The 20,571-nt window shown below is 47.9% G+C and overlaps 1 protein-coding gene across 1 annotated transcript in view; it reads left to right on the top strand.

Moving 5' to 3' along the window:
- Window positions 1-20,571, top strand: part of LOC139048833 (fatty acid synthase-like) — a 57,759-nt gene that overhangs the window by 653 nt on the left and 36,535 nt on the right. The window contains exons 2-8 of the mRNA XM_070523685.1: window positions 24-325; window positions 1,925-2,311; window positions 3,730-3,919; window positions 10,176-10,405; window positions 12,450-12,653; window positions 14,035-14,292; window positions 17,896-18,112. Coding sequence (XP_070379786.1) covers window positions 35-325; window positions 1,925-2,311; window positions 3,730-3,919; window positions 10,176-10,405; window positions 12,450-12,653; window positions 14,035-14,292; window positions 17,896-18,112 — 1,777 coding nt within the window. The 5' untranslated portion in view covers window positions 24-34. The remainder of the gene's footprint in view (window positions 1-23; window positions 326-1,924; window positions 2,312-3,729; window positions 3,920-10,175; window positions 10,406-12,449; window positions 12,654-14,034; window positions 14,293-17,895; window positions 18,113-20,571) is intronic.

Here is a 20,571-nt window from a genome sequence, read left to right as displayed (position 1 = left end):
GTTCGTTCTATCCGTGCTACCAGGCATTGGCTCAATGGCCAAGGTTCTCCTGGCCCTGGAGACGGGCACCATCGCTGGCAACCTGCATTTCAAGGAGGCCAACCCCAACATCCCGTCTCTGCATGATGGCACCATTGAGGTGGTGGACAAGACGTCCCCGTTGCCAGGCAACCTGGTTGGCATCAACTCGTTCGGCTTCGGCGGCGCCAACGTACATGCCATCCTGGAGGCGAACCCGGCGCCCTGCGTGGACACCTTGCCCCGCGAGAAACCCGAGCTGCCAAGATTGGTCCTCATGGCTGGCAGGAACAAGGACTCGCTGGAGGTCAGTCTCACTTTCAATATTGCTTGGGGTCTGCTGCGTGAAAACGGTTCTGATGCGAGTCTTTCGAGATGTCGGATCACGCTGTAGTAGTTAAACATTCTTTGCGTGCTATCAATGTTGCAAAGTTCGGGTGCAATCAGCGTTTGGCCGCTCGCTTTATCTCATCGGATTATAAACCTAAGCCACCAGTAAACAGCATGCCGGAGCGATTCCAGCTGCGCAGGCTACAAGTTCGCCTTAGAATTTCTAGATTAAGGTTGCTTCTTTTTTACGCGCTGTATAACAACAATTTTGTTTTCATTCGTGAAACTGCTCATCAAACCCGACCACACAATACCTTCGAGAACTAATCGCTGGCAAGTTGTATGCTCTTACACGAATGAAGCTGCTCCGACACTTTTTTTCCTCGTTTAGTCAGTGATTGGAACTCTCTACCCAGTGCTATGGTAGAGCGTATTACTAATGATGCTTATCAACGTTTCCTACAAACACCTTAACCCTACCCTGCTTGAACATCGGTAGCTGCGTGCTGTATTTGCAAATAAATAAATAAATAAAAGCAGATTGCTTCAGACATTCTTGTCATAACACCCCATACTCTCAATCGTTCGTTCTCTGTCATAGATTCCTGGCCGGCTGTTCTTACGTTATTGCCACGGTAGCCAATTATGCACCGCAATGCAGATATTACGCCATCGGTACTACACACAGTACAGTGCTGGGGTGCTGTTCTGGAAGTTGTCCAATCCCGCCATAGTGTCATACCCGCTAGTTTGTAAGCAATGATTGGCCCGCAGGGCTGCTACGGCATCTCCGATTAGTTGAAAATGCCAGCGTGACGAAATGCGATAGCCTCCAGGAAGCACTGCCGTTCTGACAGAAGTAGTCGCCGTGGTTAATTCATTTATATACCTTTACAGCTGACACTGTAATGACGTTATGACAGACACGTCTGAGACTGTACGACTGTCAGTGTAGAGCGACCGCTGCATACTTTGCATTGCGATACTTATAGACTTCTCAGTGTCGCTGTACGACCGCTTTGATGAACTAGAATGTGCCATTGTGAGGTACATGACATGCGTCGTAGCGCAATTTTAATGACACCATCAGGCTTCTTTGTTTGCAATAGGTGTGCCTTCACTTCATGTGCCTTCTACGTCTCTGTCTCTCTCTCTCCCCCTCTCTCTCTGTCTCTCTCTCTCTCTCTCTCTCTCTCTCTATCTATCTATCTATCTATCTATCTGTCTATCTATCCATCTATCTATCCATCTATCTATCCATCTATCTATCCATCTATCTATCTATCTATCTATCTATCTATCTATCTATCTATCTATCCATCCATCCATCCATCCATCCATCCATCCATCCATCCATCCATCCATCCATCCATCTATCTATCTATCTATCTATCTATCTATCTATCTATCTATCCATCTATCTATCCATCTATCTATCCATCTATCTATCCATCTATCTATCTATCTATCTATCTATCTATCCATCCATCCATCCATCCATCCATCCATCCATCCATCCATCCATCCATCCATCCATCCATCTATCTATCTATCTATCTATCTATCTATCACGCAGCGTACTCTGAACCGGGTCGAAGCCGAGGGACCATACCCGGACTCGGCGTACGCCCTCCTAAACAAGGTCGGCCAACCCAGCATATACCAGTTCCCGTACCGAGGTTTCGCCCTGATCCGCGTCGACGGCTCGAGCAAGGAAGCCGTCAAGGTGACCGAGCAGGCGCCGTTCGAGAAGCGGCCCCTGTGGTTCGTCTTCACCGGCATGGGCTGCCAGTGGAACGGCATGGCCCGCCACATGATGCAGTTTGACGTGTTCGCCCGCTCCATACGCAAATCTCACGAGCTGCTCAAGCAGTTTGGCATCGACCTCATCGACCTGGTGACCAGCGACAACCCGGCCAACCAAACCTTGGTGTCGCCGTTCGTCTCCGTTGCCGTCATTCAGGTGCGTCCATTTCGGGACCCTACTAGTTGCACTCCAGTAAGGAAACTGCCTTGTCGCAATGAGCAACGTGACAGCCCTTTGCAAAAGAACAGTGGATGGCTAAGACAGTACCGCATACCGTATCCGTTGCTTCCACGGCCTAGGCACAAGATTGCATCTCCGAAGGCGAAGGGAGGCTTAGACTCTATGTGGTTTCCCTTTAACCATAGCGCATACCTGGTATTTAAACTTGCAAAGAGTCAAATGCAATGCAATAAAACAGACTTCGTTTTCAGTGGAAAACAATCGAAACATTTACTCAAGGATCAAAGGAACGAAATTCTCTTGAAACGCATGAAAATTCATCAACAATGGAGCAAGCATTGATATTACGACGTCCAAGAGTGGAAGCTTCCGGAGAAACAATGACCGGAATGCAGAAGTTCAATATGAGCTGTCGAAGTGGCGCTTCTAAAACGTGCCTTTGCTAAACTTTGCGAGCATCAGAAAGAAAAAAATCAAGCACTTCAACGTCTCCGCGGAATGGACACAAGGCAGAGGGTACCGATTCCATTTCACTTCACTTTTAAAACGAAACTACAGGATGCGATAGGTTCTCTCACTATAAGACGGCGCTGAAACGCTTTTTCTAACTAATCGTAGAATGACCCCATTATTGAAGGACGTCGTCTCACGAATCTCACGAAGCAAAAGTTTTTTTTCCAATCCTTCAATTATAAGTGGAGTTATCGCACCGATACGCGGCTTTCTCTGTCTTTCCGTCTCCGCTAGCACACTGGAACTACACAGCGCAGAAGCCTAGAAGACGAGGCCACAGCCAAAAGTTGTGTTTCGCGGCTACGGTAGCGATAGGCTACGCTGCACAGCAGGATACTGCCATCATGGAGGCCACGTGCAGCAGACGCAGCTACGCGCAATGATTTTTCTGTCTTTTTTGAGATCGCACACGTAGGTAATTTTTCGTTATTTAACTGTAAATTAGCAATTATCTACCACTGAGGATGCTCTAGCGATCCCTAAATCAGCCATTAGCACTCGTAGGTCTAGCTGCTTTCTATTACGCTGCACGGCGGTATTGCGGAAGCGAGAGCTAGCGATTTTTGTCGCCGGTGTATGGCTCGAGATGTTTAATTTCCTACAGCATGCACTGCAGCGATATTTTGGCCAACACGTTCACAACAGCCTCTACGACAAATCGGCGACGTTTTCTCACGATGCTCAAAAAGTGTTTCAGGGCCCCATTTAATTAGGGGGCTCGGACGAACTCTAACTGGCCGCCCACGGAACCTTCTCAACTTTGTGCATGCCACCGGCTTAGCCACTTTAGCTGTTTTAATCCCTCCTTCCGTATCTCTAGGCCTGTGGGCCCCTTCTATTAGAAATAAGGAACAACTTGTGCTGTCCTGTACCACCCGCAGGTGGCGCTTGTTGACATGCTTCGTGCCATTGGTGTCCATCCGGATGGCATTTTGGGTCACTCGGCGGGCGAGACCGGTTGCGCCTACGCCGACGGAGGCTTCACCGCAGAGCAGACTGTGTTGTGCGCTTACTGGCGAGGTCGCTGCGTTGAGCTGGAAAACCCGCCAAAGGGAGCCATGGCTGCAGTCGGTAAGTTCACGAACGCCGCTCAAATGTGTAGTTTTTTATTTTTTATTTTTTTATTTGCTGAATGCATCACGACTTCTGTATGGAGTGTGGGTCTATTTTTTTATTCTTTTTACCACTAACATATATTTTTTTTTAGTTGTCTGCGGTACGTAGCACAAATGTACTTATCGAGCTGGATTATTCTAAGATGCGGGCATTATTGGCTGCGATAACTCTAAATGAATAATGGAGAAATTAACAAACTATCGCTAATTAACTCGTAATCTGAGTATGTTATGACGCATATTGCAATTTACAAATTGTAGGCGCTGAGTTCGCAAGTGATGTCAAATTTGGACGAATACCGAGGATGACACTAATCTTGAGATAAATGTTCCCGAAGTTTGCGACAAAATTCTCTGGTGTTTCAGAATTCGATTACCTACCATGCATAAGAAGGTGTTTTAAGTGAAGAAGTAACTGGAACAATGGCGCACTTTTGCCGAGAGTTTTATGGCGCTCATCTCAAAACAGGCGCTAGTGTCAACATTCTTTTAAAGTGGATGCGCCTTGCAAGATCACGGTCTTCAATTCGTATATCGCGGTATGGATCCCCTAATGTAAGTAGTTATAAAGCTGAATAGTACCATTTTGTTAATTTAGGCCAACATTCATTTTCATTTCCAGTCTAAGTAATGTCCCCCTCATCGAGTAATCGATGTCAGGGAGTACATTTGTGCTGCACGTGCTACAGGTTATTTTTTATGTAGTAACGTCGACAAAAAAAAACGGGTATGACGTGGCGATGTGAATACGTTCGGGGCAGCATAGTTCAGCGATCTTCTCTCATTCTGTCGAGTCGACACGCCAACAACAGACTCTAGGGTGCTTCGGTCGATATTCTTAATGTCTCGTAAGGCACCATCGAGCCCGGTGCCGGTGTTATTGCGCTCAGGGGTGAAGACGAGATGACTCCCAAGTAGACCGGAGTACCCAAGCTGGATACCCAGTTACGCAAAAAACTCGAGCTCATACGGCGTAGTTCTCTTTTTCAATACAAGTTGCTCACACCCTCTATTACCTGCCGCGGTTGTTCAATGCCTACAGCGTCGTGCTGCTGAGCATTACCAGGTCCTGCGTTCGATACCAGACATCATACACAGATGGCAAGACATCACAGACATCACACAGTGGCAGCACGAATGCATTGCGTCGCTACACGGCGACGAAGCAAAAAAAACAGTGCAACCATTGACGACGCAGGATCGATGGCAAGCACTGCCGCATAAAACACACGAGACAATAGCGCGCGAAACAAAACAGAAGATAAAAAGGTCTCTAAGGTCTCTATTATACATTGAAGAACAGTATTACTGAATATTTTTAATAAAACATAGGCTAACAGAAGCTGTAGGAACAGTATAATGTTGTGTGCGACGTTGGTAATGTAAACTGAAGCCTCTTTGCTCCCGTTGTTGGTCCTGACATGAACAATCCGGCACTTGTTTTCTGCTGCAGGAATACCTTAATGTTTGCATGCCCTTTTAGAAAACGCGTTCAGGCGTTCAGCGATGCTAGGCATAGAAAATCTCGGGGAATGTAATATATAAAGTTCAATAACGACGTAACTAGGAAGGAAAGTATATTCAAGAAAGAAAGGTTATGTTCATAGAGTTTGTAAGCTGTTCGTCTTATTGATTTTTCTGGCTGACCAATGAGCATCATAACTTCAGACGTGGTTGTCCGTACCAGGTGGCACTAAATGAAATATGACTGACATATAGTCAAGTAAATGAGATTTAGTTTACGTAGTAATTCGTAGCCATATATTTTACAAAATAAGAACACGTAGCTTTACATCTTTGACGCAGTGTACCGGCATGGATCGTAGATCTTGTTCACGCACCAGAAACAACTCCATAAGATTTAAAGCGATTTACAGCTTCTATAACCCGATCATTCAGGTGTAACACTTCATTAGACGTTGTCCAAAGCGGACAAGAAATAACACTTTAATCTTCTATTTCTATCTAGTAGTAAGCCATTTGCTCCCGGTCAAGTATGAAACCTTTTGAGAACGGTAATACTTTTACGGGTGAGCTCATGTTCCAAAAAGCCCGTGGTGTCACCAGCATATGACGTATTGTATTTCATTAGCCATACTCACAATTGGTTTCGCAATGTCTGCTTCAAACTCAGTCCACGACTCAGTTAAGGAATGTGGCAACGAAGTTTTCAATGAAACAGGTAGGCTCATAACATTCGTTCACGATAGGCTGAAAGTTACGGCGTATTCCGACGTTAGTTTTTGCTGGGGGGGAGGGGGGGAATGTTGCCTGGACCCACCGTGGTGGCGTAGTGACTTTCGCGTTGCGCTGCTAAGCCCGAGGTCGCAGGATCGAATCCTGACCGCGGCGGACGCATTTCGTTGGAGGCGGAATGCAAAAACGCCCGTGGGCCGTGCATTGGGTGCATGCAAAAAAAAACGCAGGTTGTCAGAAATAATCCCGAGCCACCCTGCTACGGCGTTTTAACTCGTAAAACTCGATTATATAAGTCTAACTTCACCTGGTCAGGGAGAAGCAACGTAGAATTCTCCATGCTTAAACCAGCGAGGAAGAGCTACATGACCACCCTCATAGCGGACATCCTGTTCTCGAACGAGCACGGTTAACATTGGAGCATCGAGAAATAGTACAGCCCGAACGACTTTCTCGGTTCTTGTATGCCTCAACGATAACGCACGCGCGTTCGATCAGGTTCTCGGTGACGCAGAAGCAGAATTTCATAAACCTCGATGTGAGTTTCTCAGCGAGACATTTGTCCCGCACGTTCTAGGCGGAGAAGCGCACAATGACCCCTGTGTAACATTGTTGGGGCTTACCGGCAACCAATAAATGAACGTCACGTTTTCGCGTTTTCAGATTCAAACAACCCCAGAGACAACTTGCATGCAAGCTCGCTAACTTTTATCAAGCAAGCGTTCATTTTGCTGTGCGTGAGATCCTATAAAGGCCTAGTTTAGGCCGAAGACCACGCAATTCTAGGTCATTTAGTTTTGCCCTAACTGCAGCCATTTCTTCAGTTCCATTCGCTTTTTCTAGTTTGCCAACTCGTTCCTTGATAAATTTTGGTTCCTTCATTGCGCTGTTACAATGAACAACAAATTTATTGAACTCAGCGGAGGCCTGCCTGGTGGACTTCTCAGTACCTTCCGCCTTTTGATTGATGCAAGCGAATGAAGCGATCAATTTTTTTTAAAATTTATATGAAGCAATGACACCTGGATTATTGCTGACAGCTGTTTTTATCGTCAATGCCGACGAACTAAAGAAAGCCCTTGTTAACAACTTGTTGCAACCGTACTGCGCTGCTTAAATGTGTTTTGTTTGTTATGATACCATCCACTCGTCTCTGTAACGTCTGGTCCCTGAGAGAAAATAGGCGAAATGAAATTGACTTTGTTGTGTGTGGGAGCAGACCTGTTCTCAAGCTCGTTCTCGTCTCAAGCTCGTAATACCAGTGTCTCACAAACACTGGTGTTACGGTCAGCTGATTTACAATTACTGCAATGACAAGACCGGTCTACATTGCCGCGTCGCCGTTCAAAACTGCGCGAGCTTCATTGTTATGTACATGATGTAATCAAATGACGTTGCGTAACACTTCGTTTCGTCCTACCGGTGTTTCAATGTCGAAAGGAAGGTTTCGCTTGACAGCTTGTAAAGGAAAGGTTTTCCACGTGGTGTGTGAAATGGGTAATCTTTCCCGAATAACTGCAGCCATAGTGCGCCAGAAGGTCACGTGCCTTCTCCTCGCAACACTGAACATATGGGCACTTTTCAACACATTTCTAAACAGCGCAAGAAACTCACTGGTGGAGAGATTGCAGACCCAGAGTGCCAGGCTGTAAGTGCCCTTGTAGCGAAATACCTTAGCCACAACCAACCGACCAATCGTTCCTAACCGCGTCTTTTCATTTCCCGATATTCATCTGATACGCAATAACAAGTAGACAAATGAACAGAAAAGAATAGCCGCTCAATGTAGACAATCTTATTCGTTTGGAAAGCAAAGAGTGACCTCCTATAAACGAGGGGATCGTTTGATTGGGCTGTTCAGACAACACTGCGGTTCACCACCCGATTCATGCGTCATTGGTTGCGCAAATTTGACATCAGGAGATTGAAATGAAAACAGACCGGAATAGTTTTGCGTTACAGGGGCCCCAGGTACAAAACAGACTAGCTAAAACTTCGCCCTTACAGGCCCAGCGACGCGGCAAGCGAGGCTGCAGTTGTGAGCACAGAAAGCAAAGCTGCGCTTTTGGCAGTAGTGACAGATTTATTACAGGCGAGAACATAAAGTAACACTGGCCTGCAAAGTGTGACAGCAGACCGTCGGCCAACCCCGGCAGCTGCCGAGGCCGTCCAGTCTAGTGGGAAACGCTCGCAACAGGTACGCAGTCAATTTCAATCCATCCTGCCTTTGTACTCTGACAACTTAATTTGGTACTTCCGCACCACAGCGGGGAGAAGAGGCTGTTCTGATACTCGGGTGTGATTCATGAGTTCGCTCTACGAGATACAGCGGGGCAGCTACAGCCCTAATCGCTTGGCCTGCAAGCGGCTCGGTCTGAATCCGGCCATAGCATGTGGATAGATTTCATCATTCCACATGCTATGGCCGGATTCAGACCGAGCCGCTTGCAGGCCAAATGATTAGGGCACGCAGTCAGTTCTCCGACACGGATGTCATGACCAATTGACATACGAAGTCGTGAAACTTCACCATGATGTCCAACAAAAAGGCCACGAAGTCGTTTTTCAGTGGGTACCTGGCCACTGTGGAATCAGTGGCAATGATTCCGCCGATAACGCTGCTCGCACAGCTCATCAAGAAGAGCACAGCGTTCCGATTCCGCTTTCGAGGACTGACGCTGCAAGGCAGCTTCGACACCTGGCACGCAGCCTCACAGTGACCGAGTGGAACTCGCCAAACTTACGACTTACACGACTACACCGACTAAACCCCTCCCTGCAACTCCGACCTCCACTCGGACTTCCTCGACGTGAAGCTACGCTTCTCTGTCGCCTTTGGTTAGGAGTTGCCTTCACAAAGGCATACTCTACATTAATTGGAGTGACTGACAGTGCAGCATGCGAGGTCTGTGACACCGAAGAAAACATCGACCACCTGCTGTGCCACTGTCCAAGATATGCCCTAGAGAGACAAGAACTTGCCAAAGCTTTCCCAAAACTGGACAATCGGCCGCTTTCTGTGCAGGTGCTGCTGGAACACCGCCCCCATCGCCCGTCGGCCCATAAAGCGGTGAAGGCGCTTTTGTGTTTCTTAAGGACGACGGGTTTGTGCGACCACCTGTGACTATTAATGCAATTTCTGTAAAACCACACGCGTCAGCGAACTTGCCGCAATTTCCTTCTTTCCTTCCCTCCTCTCTCTCCCTGTGATCTTTGCTTTCCCGTTTCCCATTCCCCCGGTGTAGGGTAGCCAACCGGACGTTATTGAGGTTAACCTCCCTGCCTTCTTCTTTTTTCTTTCCTCCTCCCTCCTGCAAGCGGCTCCCTTCTAAGACGTGAAACGGCCGGCATACGTCTGCAGACGCGCGCACTTGCGACTGAGTTGTCAACCGTACTGCGCACGAACTTGATCGACCATTGTCCCTCCCCACCAAAGCTCCTCTATAGGGCGCTGTCGAAGTGCCCTCACAGTGAAGTGCAGTTACAAGTGTCACGCATTCCTTTTCTACCTCAAGCCCTGTTCATATCTACAGAAGTCACTCCTATAGGAGGTACTCTGTAAGTGTCTTAAGAGAGTACCCCCTATTTCGTCTGCTGCTGAAGTTGTGACTGACTGAGCTGCGGTATGCGTCGGATAGGCGCCCCCTGCTGATCAGCGCTGCAGCGGCAGACGGAACGGACATGTCCACTAAGTGGACACTTACAGAGTCCCCCCCCCCTCTCTGCTACTGTCACGGCCATGAGTACTGCTACTGCTGTTACTACTGCTGCTACCTCTAATACTGCTAAAGCTATCGCTCCAACTACTGCTACTGATATCACTGCTGCTGCTACAAGAGCTACTAATGATACTACTACAGCTACTACTAAAATTATTACTAATGCAACTACTACCACTCAGATGACTACTGCTGCTACTGCAGCTTCTACTACTACTACCACTACTACGACTACCACTACTACTGCTACTACTACTACCACTACTACTACTACTACTACTACTACTACTACTGCAGGCCTGACGTGGGAGGAAACAAAGAAGCGCTGCCATGACGGTGTCATCGCTGCGTGCCACAACGCTCAGGACTCTGTGACCGTGTCCGGGCCAGCCGAGGCCGTGGCCAAAATGGTCGCAAAGCTCAAGGCCGAGAACGTGTTCGCCCGCGAGGTGAACAGCATGAACGTGGCCTTCCACAGCCCTTATATACAGAGCGTGGGGCCCTCGCTCCGGCAGGCCCTAGAAAAGGTACGTTGTCTATGCCCTCCTGAATGCGCTGCTCCTGTTTAACTCCCTGCGAACTTTCTGGTTAACCTTCTGTAGGCCTTCTGGTAAACCTCCTGGCCTTTCCGTTGATCATCATCATCACCATTAGCCTATTTTGTGTTCACCGCAGGAAGAAGGCCTCTTCCAGTGATTTCCAACTACTTCTGTCTTGCACCAACTTAAATCAGCCTATGCTTGCAAATTTTTAACGCGAGTGTTTAGAAAACGTTTATTTCAACAAGAGACGATACGAACACTGAGTCGCAATCACGGAGCAAGAAACATTTAGCAGTGGAAACTCCACTGTTTGCAACGACCAGAAAAGGTCACAAGCCCGCGGAGCCGTTATCGTGCTGGCGGCCTGGAAAGAAATTACCGCCGTTCAGAGCGCGCTGGAGCCGCCTGCCCGGGTGCTGCATTTATTTTTTTCGCTGCGGCTTCTACGACGCGCCGCGTGGCGCCGCCACTGTATACGGCCCCGTCGGCGCTTACAACAATTGTGACCTTATCTGGTCGCCAGCGCTCGCTCACGCTGACGGGAGTTTCACCTCCTAAATGTCTTACTCCGTGGTCACAATCACGGCACAATTGCACCAGAACAATAACATATACAAAGTACGAAGCATTGTATACACGGCAGGTTTTCAAAGAAGTGCACCAGTTCTCACTCACTAAGATATAACCACATAGACTCACGGAAACGCGCAGTTGCACACAAATTGACACAATATATAAAATGGTGATGCGACAAGACATTCTACATAATTTTGTAGTGATGTTATGAGATGCGGATATACAAAAATTATCATGTATACGAGGGCATGCTCACACAGAAATCACGGGCGCCTACATTGCGTGTACATTCAATTATTACTGTTGACGGCCTGGCTACAAGAACCACGCTTGCCAAAAATCAAGCCATGCGGGTCCATCAGCCACCGACAGGAAATGGCATGACCACTGTCGAAGGAACTCTTCTTCCCCAAGGATGAACAACTCCTCCGACAGAAACTACAGTAGCTCAGAGTAGAGCCTCTGCAGAATTGGAAAAAGAGTGCGGCGACGATGTTCCGCGGCAACTGCCTTGCACCAGTTACGCCATAAACGAAAAACCCCCACAGCAATTAAAAGTCGCGCAAAGCGGCCTTGTGAGCAGCGACCAGATGTAATAAAGCGGTTAACTCCAAGGCTATGGAAACCAGAAGGCACGGCCCTCCAAAATACCCTGGCAAAGACGCATGGCAGCAGCACATGTTTGTCAGGTTCTTGGAAGGTGCAATTGGGACACAGTGACGATGGGACTATGCCCCACCTCTCTAGTCTGTCGCGCGTTGGGATACAGTGTGTTTAGAAAAAGTTTATTTCGACAAGAGACGATAGTGTTAAGGGCCCCATGTCGCAGAAAATGCTGCGTCGGCATCCGCCATTGGCGACGTTGTCCGACAGAAAATTCATCTTGAACCGCAACCACGCAGGCCCTCCGCGTGGCGCACAAGCGTTACAGAAATAATTGAATTTCGCAAAGTAAAAGGCATCAGAAAATTCGTAAAGTCTGACTTGCACACAACCTACAGACATGATAGCGTCGGAGTGTAATGTGAATGTACAAGAACATAATTTGAATATATGAAAAAACATAATTCTGTTACGCGGAAAACACAAACCCCTTTCTCCTTGCTTACCCTGGCCATTGATGAGCCACTGTTTGTAGCCTCTGCCTTACAGGGGTACGAGCCATCGCTCTGCCCTGGACTGCCACCGGGATCGGCCCACCATTGTTTTCTATCGGGCTCCGGGTCGCAGACTATCCACTGTCGGTGTCGGCATCAACGGGGCCCGATAACGCTATCACGTTCCACTCGTAAAGGCGAACCTTAAGCGTCCTCCGAGTTTGTTTGTTTGTTTGTCTTCAATTTTATCACACCACCGAATTCTTAGCCATCCTCGACTGCGCTTCCCTTTGCTTGTCTTTTGTGTCTAGCCTTCTTCATAGCGTCCTCTCCTGTTTATCTCGTCCACCGTCCAGGTGGCTCCTCACCCGAAGCCCCGCACCGAGCGCTGGGTGAGTTCCTCGGTGCCCGAGAGCCGCTGGGGCGAGCCCGTGGCCCAGAGCTGCTCGGCCGAGTACCACGTGAACAACATGCTCTCGCCCGTGCTCTTCAGCGAGGCCCTCCAGCACGTGCCCAGCAATGCCATCGTGGTCGAGATCGCGCCACACTGCCTTCTGCAGGTGAGCGGGGCGTCAAATTTGCTCGCTGCAAGGTTCGGTCAATATAGACGCGAGATCGACCACACATTTAATGCGTGAGCATTAGTGTGATGCGTGTGTGAAACGTGGGAATCCACGTGGTAGCGGAACATGTAGTGCAGCTGACGGTGGTACGTCTGCTCCGGGTTGTCGTCAGTGGCACTTCGCTCCTCAAAGAACCCGGACTTTGTAATGTGGTGAAAGCGGTTTTAATCACGAATCCCGGACCTCAAAGATGTGCGACGTAACGCCACCGCATTTCTCTCACACTTACCTTAAATGAGCACGGACTATTCTTTCTTTAACGCGACCTGGCGCACGCCATGTGCACATTCTGTGCGCACGTTGTTGGTGACGTCATGGCAAGCATCTGTGCTGGGCGTGCGCCTTCCTTTCAGCGCTCGTTCCTTGTCTAGGTGACTTCGTCGCGACTGCTCCCAAATCGCGCGCTCCGCTCTCCCAGCCGCAGCAAACGCGCGTTCCTCCTTTAGCCTACTACCCGCCTTCTCCTTACGTCGCGTTACCCTATCCGTCCGTAGAGCGAGAAACGCCAACATTCTAATGTAGGTGAAGCAGCTAAACAGTGCTACAGCTTTAAGAACTAAGTAACGGTATGAAGCCCGATACCCGGATTCAATAATATGCGCTCATAGCGAATTAATATTCCGGCTTCAAAACTGCATACAAGCACAATGACGCTGTGCTGATGTCAGTTTTAGTGTGCACTTGCGCTAATGGCAAGATCTGCCGACCGGTCGGTCATCGTGGTGTAACACCCGCGTAGATATGGTACACAGAACCACCCTAGAAGCCCTCCATTTACATTTCGTAACGACGTAGTACTGTAACCTAAACTAACGACTGCAGAGACAAGAACACAACCACTAGCCATACAGGGGCCGTCATCTGTTGAACAGAACAGCAGCCGTAAAAGAGCGATCTTTTGCATTTTCTGTCTTCTTTGATAGACCACGACGTCCCTACGTGACCGGTGCTGGTTTTCTCTTGTTTCGTTTTTGTTGTGCCATGACACTTTAGTGCATAAGACGACCAAAGGATAGTATGACTCCTCCTAGCTGGGTTAGTTTAATGCGCGCCAAATGAAGCAAGTAGGCAGGTTTAGAAGCACGTCTTAGTTTTGCCTGCATCTTTAAAACCATCCCTTCATTTCACGCTCATTTACACTTTTCAGTGGAAACTGCGTTCTGCTCGCTCGCCGAAGCAAGTATTAGCTGAATTCAGTGCGCGTGCCTGCAGGCCTTAGTCGTTCGTCTGGGTCTTTTTTTTTCGGCGCCAGATGATGACAACGTGGATAAACGCAAACTAGTTGACACCTTCACGTTACCTCTTATTTTTCCCGCAGGCCATCCTCCGTCGTGCCCTTTGCTCGGGCGCCAGCTGCCTCGGCCTGATGAAGCGCAACGAGGACAGCCCCGCCTTCTTCCTCAGCTCGCTGGGCAAGCTACACACGCTGGGAGTCCAGATGGACTTGGCTCCGTTGTATCCGCCGGTGCCGTGGCCCCTGCCGCGTGGCACGCCCAACATCGGCCACCTGGTCAGCTGGGACCACTCGCAGCAGTGGGGCGTCGTCGGGTGGAACGAGTTCCCGACGTTGGCGCAGGTCAGGGGCGTCACCTGTTTGGAAGAAGCAACGCGTGATTCGCGAAAAGCCAAACAAAAAAACGTCGAACGTGCGGCGATACGGTGTCGCCACCACTGCCGCGTCGTTCTTCCCGAGCATTCGCGTCCGCCATTGTTTTCGTCCGGCGAGGCCTCGCTTCCACGCATGCGCACCGCACCGACTTGGTAGATAACACTGGCCGATAAAGAACTTTCCCAGTACCCCTTCACTCTCGTAGCATGCACGTGTAAGCAGACTGCTTTGCCCCCCGTTATCCGTTGTTCCCCAGACGGACAACCGGATCTGCGACCAGAATTTTGTTGACTGGAAAAGGCAGAGAGGGTGGCCGGAAAGTGGAGTATTCGACCTGCTACTCTGCGCAAGGGAAGGGGAAGAGGAGAAGAAAGAGGGTAACAATGGGCGATGGTGATGGGAGAAACGAGATGAAAGAGCACATCGCTTGAGTGCTACCATCACAAGCCCGAGTCCTGGCCAGTGTCGCCTAAGACACGTGAAAGAGCATGCGTTGCCTCTGTCGTCTGCCACCTCTTCGGCCACGCGCCTAACAGAAGGCCCCCCGATAGTGGTCTGCTGTCTAAATGCCTCAAGGTAGCTGCCAGTGTCCGTCTTTCGCGATCAGCTGCACCCGTTGTGCTAATGGGACTACAAGAGACCTACGCTCTTAAGAAGCTTGAGCCCGTAGAGGTTTGTCTTCCCCCACAACAATAATTGTCATCTATCTTGTGCGTCCTCCCTTTCCTTAACGCTTCACGCCCGGTAATTCCAGGTCACGAACTGCATATGCGTTATCAGCGTGGCATTGCAACAGCGACTGGAAAGTAGCGAGCGCAGAGTTTTGAATAGAGCAAACGCAAGCAAGGCATATGACGATGATTGTTGTGTTACAAGATGAGCCTCAAAGTGCAAACGTTTTCAAGATGGTAAGCTTGCACTTTCCACGCGTTGTTCGAGTTCGACACCTCTGTCGCAAGTCCTCTTAATGCTTGAGTCTTGGGAGCTTGGTGACCCTAACGCACTGCAACTGTAAACCGATATCGCTCTTGAACAAGTGGACCAATGCACCAGGCACATCCATATCAAAGGATTCCCGTTGATTGTTCACTTGTACGTAAAAATCTAACCTGATCTGGCCGGATCCAGCGTCTGTTGCCATTATGCTGAAACGTTATAGGCCATTAGTGATAAGATGGAAAATTAGAAGTAAACATCGTTTTATAAATAAATGGTTGGGTTGAAATGAACACACTCCCAGCTGGCTAACACTCCCAGTGTTAGGTCACAATACATGAATAAATAATCCATAAAGTGTACAGCAAAACGGCACCGCAGAAGCTCAATGGGTAAGAGCCTCGCACGCGTAATGCAAAGACGCGGGTTCGTATCCCACCTGGAGCCAGTTATTTTTCAGCCGCTTCTATTTCCTTCTATGATCATTTCTTCTCTTCAATTAAAACTGCGAGAATAATATTCCCTGTGCTTTACTTGGTCTTATTGTTAGTTGGCTTGTGACATAAAGCGGCTCCTGCAGTGTTCCCTTTTTCGTTTATATACCACGTGTCCCACGTGACTTGAGCCAAACTAATAATATGCAAATGCAGCGTAGCTAGGCAGAACCAAGGTAATCTTGTTTGCCGTGGCTCGGAGACACTGAGAGAAATTTTTTTCGCATTTCGCCTAATTATCAATTAGTCTTCATTCATTAATCAAACTTATCAAATATTATAATGAGATTAAAACTGTCAATGACAAATTGTAAAGCAACATGAGAAACTCTCGATAGAGCTTTCTGTTGCTCAATTCGTGCTACATAAAAGTGTCTTTTTTTTTTCTAAACATGAATGAAGCCCACTAATACACGCAAAGTGCCTCGAACGGCCAGTCGCGCGGCAATTTTGTGTGTATTCGCGGGCGCCCAACATGTTTGGAAAAACACAAAAAGCAACGGAAGGCTGTATCGGGAGTTTTTTCATGTAGCTCTACAATTTTTCATTGACATATATATAGTATTTCAATATTTGAGACAGACAGACAGACAGACAGTGAACTTTATATAATCCTGAGGAGCTTCCGCTGAGAAGTTCATTAACTAATTAAGGCTAGTTATGTAGTTAGGTGGAATGCAAAAAGTAATTTGAGTATCTCCAAGTGACGGCAAACAACATTACCTTGGTTCTGTCGAGATACGTGGCATTTGCACATTTTTTTTTAAATTGGGCTCAAGTTACGTGGGACAATATATATATATATATATATATATATATATATATATATATATATATATATATATATATATATATATATATATATATATATATATATATATATATATATATATATATTTATATATATACATATATATATATATATATGTATTGCGAAGGTTGTGGGTTCGGTTCCCACCTGCGGCAAGTTGTTTTTTCATCCACTTTAATTTCCACTAAAAAACAAGTAATTTCTCCTATGTTGTCCTTGGTGTCAGTGTTTGTTGGCTTCTCATGATATGACCAATAAAAATCGGGCCCCTCGGTTAACCCCCTTACTTCTCGTTTATATATATATATATATATATATATATATATATATATATATATATATATATATATATAGAGAGAGAGAGAGAGAGAGAGAGAGAGAGAGAGAGAGAGAGAGAGAGAGAGAGAGAGTAATTTAGACCGATAGCATATCGAAGGGCAAAAAATCATCTCAAGTGGTATTTGTGTTTGTGTTTTTTTAGGACAACACGCAAATCTGTCGATTAAGATGAGGATGAAGTCTTTTGCTTTCTTTTTTTTTGCAACACTTTAGAAGCACGACATCTATCGGAAAGCGCAAGAACGTACCTCGCCACCCTGTTCATCTAAGCCAGTTACTCACAGGAGACCCTTATCATGAGAAGGAAATTCACAGGAGAACAAAAATGAGTTGGAGCGCATACAGCAGGCATTCCTGACCACCAGCTTACCATTATCCTTGAAAAGTAAAGGTTACAGTCATCACGTTCTACAGGTGCTAACATGCGGGACAGAAACTTGGAGTTTAACAAAGAAGCTCTTAAGCAAGTTAGGTACCACGCAACAAGCGAGGCATTAAAATATATTAGGCGTAACGTTAAGATACAGGAAGAGAGCGGTGTGGATTTGACAGCGAACGGGGCTATCCGATACTATAGAAAAGACGAAACACTACGAGGAAAAAATGGTGCGCCGCAGGCCATATAATGCGAAGGGCAAATAAGAGCTGGTCTATTAGAGTTACAGAATGCGATTCAAGGTAAAGGAAGCGCGTGCAGTCGAACTAGGTGGTGTAATGAAATGAGGAAATCCGCAGGCGTAAGACATAACCAGCTGGTGCAAGACAGGGACAACCGGAGATCTCTTTGACAGGCCTTCGCCCTACAGTGGACATAAAACAGGCTCGCGATGAAGGTGACGATGATAAGGATTTGCTGCAGACGATATTTCGGAAATCCTGCACAACTCATCTTGAAACATGCGACATATCGGAAGTTAACCATCCACCGAATCACGTTCCGATGTCGGTCGACGGACAGCTTACCGTTCCCAACGGACGCTCCTGCTGCAGGTTCCCGAGGAAGCCGTCGAGGTCAACCTCGAGGACAACGAAGGCGACGCCTACATCGCCGGCCACCAGTTGGACGGCCGAGTCCTGTTTCCGGCGACTGGCTACATGGTGCTCGCCTGGAAGTCCCTGACCAAGCGCTGTGGGAAGTTGTTCCACCAGGTGCCCGTGGTTTTCGAGGACGTCACCCTACACAGGGCCACCATTCTACCAAAGAGCGGTACGTGATTTGCAAATGGGTCGATGAGGGCTGATATGGGCTTGTTGGTAGGTCAGCTTCGGATTTGCTGTATAGCGTGGACGTAACGACACGGAGATAGAAGGCACATGAGAGATCACACAGTGATGTGTTTTGATTCATGTGCCCTTGTGCTGTCTCACGATACCGACCATGCGGCTTCGGTACCACCTATTCGTGACTAATTTGTTGTAGCGCAGGCATGACATGAGACAGCACAAGGGCACATGAGACAAAACACATTACTGTGTCAAATTAGTCACAGATAGGTGATACCGAAGCAGCATGGTCGGTGTCGTGCAAGCCTAAGCACGCATGAGTGCGCGATAAAGAAGCAAGTTGGTACACGAAGTACAAGTAAGTGTATGTGCCCGTGTTAAGCTTGCTATAGCGCTTTCTTGTTCAACTGCAGCGACATCAAATGATCCATTTATTATGCGATCACGCTCTTGTGGAGTATACGCCTCGTATTTGGGTAAGAACTGGGGTGGAAGGCGTGTGCTCCCTGAAATAACACAGCTTTTTCAGTGCTACAGACAAGAACATACCCAAGTCCAGATTTTATTAACAGGATCTATCCGGAGAGGGAAACTCAAATCAACTGTAATAAGTGAAATGGCATCATTACTCTTGACCACATGCTTTGGCAGTGCCCCGCGGCCTTCACAGAATGCGACAAGGAACAAGAATGGTGGCGGCAAATGCTACACAGCGAATCACTCTCTGACCAATTACGGGCACTCCAGAAGGCCCGCGATGTGGCTGAAGGGCTCGGCTTGACAGTCCCAACGTGGGAGCGGCCCGCGTCAACCCAGGGTTGACCTTCAGGACCCAATAAAGTTCTTCTTACCTTAGCTTACCTTTCAGTGCGATTAGCTGTCTCTGCCTACTTCAAACGTTTCGTATCTATCTATCTATCTATCTATCTATCTATCTATCTATCTATCTATCTATCTATCTATCTATCTATCTATATATCTATCTATCTATCTATATCTGGCCTCTTACCCATGTTGCCTAACAGCTTAGGCTACTAGTTATGTGCTCGTGGTCGCGATGCCATCATGGTCGTTACATGGTCGTCATTCCATCGTCGTCAATCACCTCTCGTCAGGGCGTCGTCATCATACAAGCTTCGTAATACAGTCGTTTCGCCGTCACACACTTTCCGTCATCCAGTTGTCCTCGTACCATTGCCATGCCATTGCCGTCGTGCATTCGTGACAACGAACGCATGACTTGGTACTGATGCCGTCCGTCGTCGTCATTCTGATTTCAACATCCAACTCTAGTCACGTAGTCGTCGTCACGCTATCACTGCCGTACAGCCTTTTTTCTTCACACTATTTTCATGTCGTCGTCAAGCTGTCGCTTTACCATCGCCATTCCTTCCGTAACGTCGTCCCCATTGTCGTCGCGGCACTGTCGTCGTGCCTCGTTGATCGTTCCACCGACGTCACTCCTTCTTCGTCATTCAATCGTAATTATATGCTGTCGTCGTTCCGACCTCGATTACGCTGCCGTCATTATGCCACCGTCGTGATGGCCCCGTCTTCGGATGAGTCGCCGTCATGCATTCGTTGCCGTACCATCGTCATCGTGCCTCTTGGTCGTGCAATCGTCGCAACTTTAGCTTCGCATCTGACTTTCGTCATGCCGCGTCGTCTTCACTCCATCGCCGTCATACAGGCTTGGCTATACAGTCGTCGTCACGCTATTGTCGTGACACGCTCGTTATCATCACATCGTCATCGTACCGTCGTCGTGCCATCACCGTCATTGCGGCGTCATGCACTCTTGGGCAATCATCGTCGGGTCATTCCATAGCCGGCATTCTAACTTCTAGCGTGGGACACTTGTCATGTAGTGGTCGTCATGCCATTGGCAGGTCATAGTTACGTCACCCCTTCAGTAACTTCATCCCATTGTCGTCATAGCGCCTTCTTCGATCCATCAACGTCATGTCCTTCTTCGTCACTCTGTGATAATTGTGCTGGCATCATTCGATCTTAATTATACCCCTGTTGCCGTGCCATCGTCGTCATGGCAACGGTCGTCATTTCAGCGTCGTCATCCAGTCGTCATGACGTCGTCATATCGGCATCGTGACGCTCTCGTCGTCACACCAACGTCATCGTTGAAGAATGCGTCATATCATCGCCGTCGTGCGTTGTTGTCACACCACCGTTGTCGTTCCGTAGGCTTCGTGCCTTCTTCGTCCTTTTTCATATTTGTCAGGGCGTCAGCTTCGCACAGCAGCGCATTGGCAAGTGAGTGCCACGGAAACTGGGGAAGATGCCGGAATATCTCACATATAGCCGAGGCAACGGAAGTCTCAGAATGAGAACTACTTTATGGCAAATATATTCGCATTCAGAAATACAGTGGGTGGCTACGTTGCTCGAAAGCTTACCGAATCGCCATCGACAGTCATCGTGAGA

This window comes from Dermacentor albipictus, chromosome 8, assembly GCF_038994185.2.
Source record: "Dermacentor albipictus isolate Rhodes 1998 colony chromosome 8, USDA_Dalb.pri_finalv2, whole genome shotgun sequence".
Lineage (NCBI taxonomy): Eukaryota > Metazoa > Arthropoda > Arachnida > Ixodida > Ixodidae > Dermacentor > Dermacentor albipictus.
The sequence above is the reverse complement of the archived record's forward strand: the minus strand, read 5'-3'. Positions and strand labels throughout refer to the sequence as shown.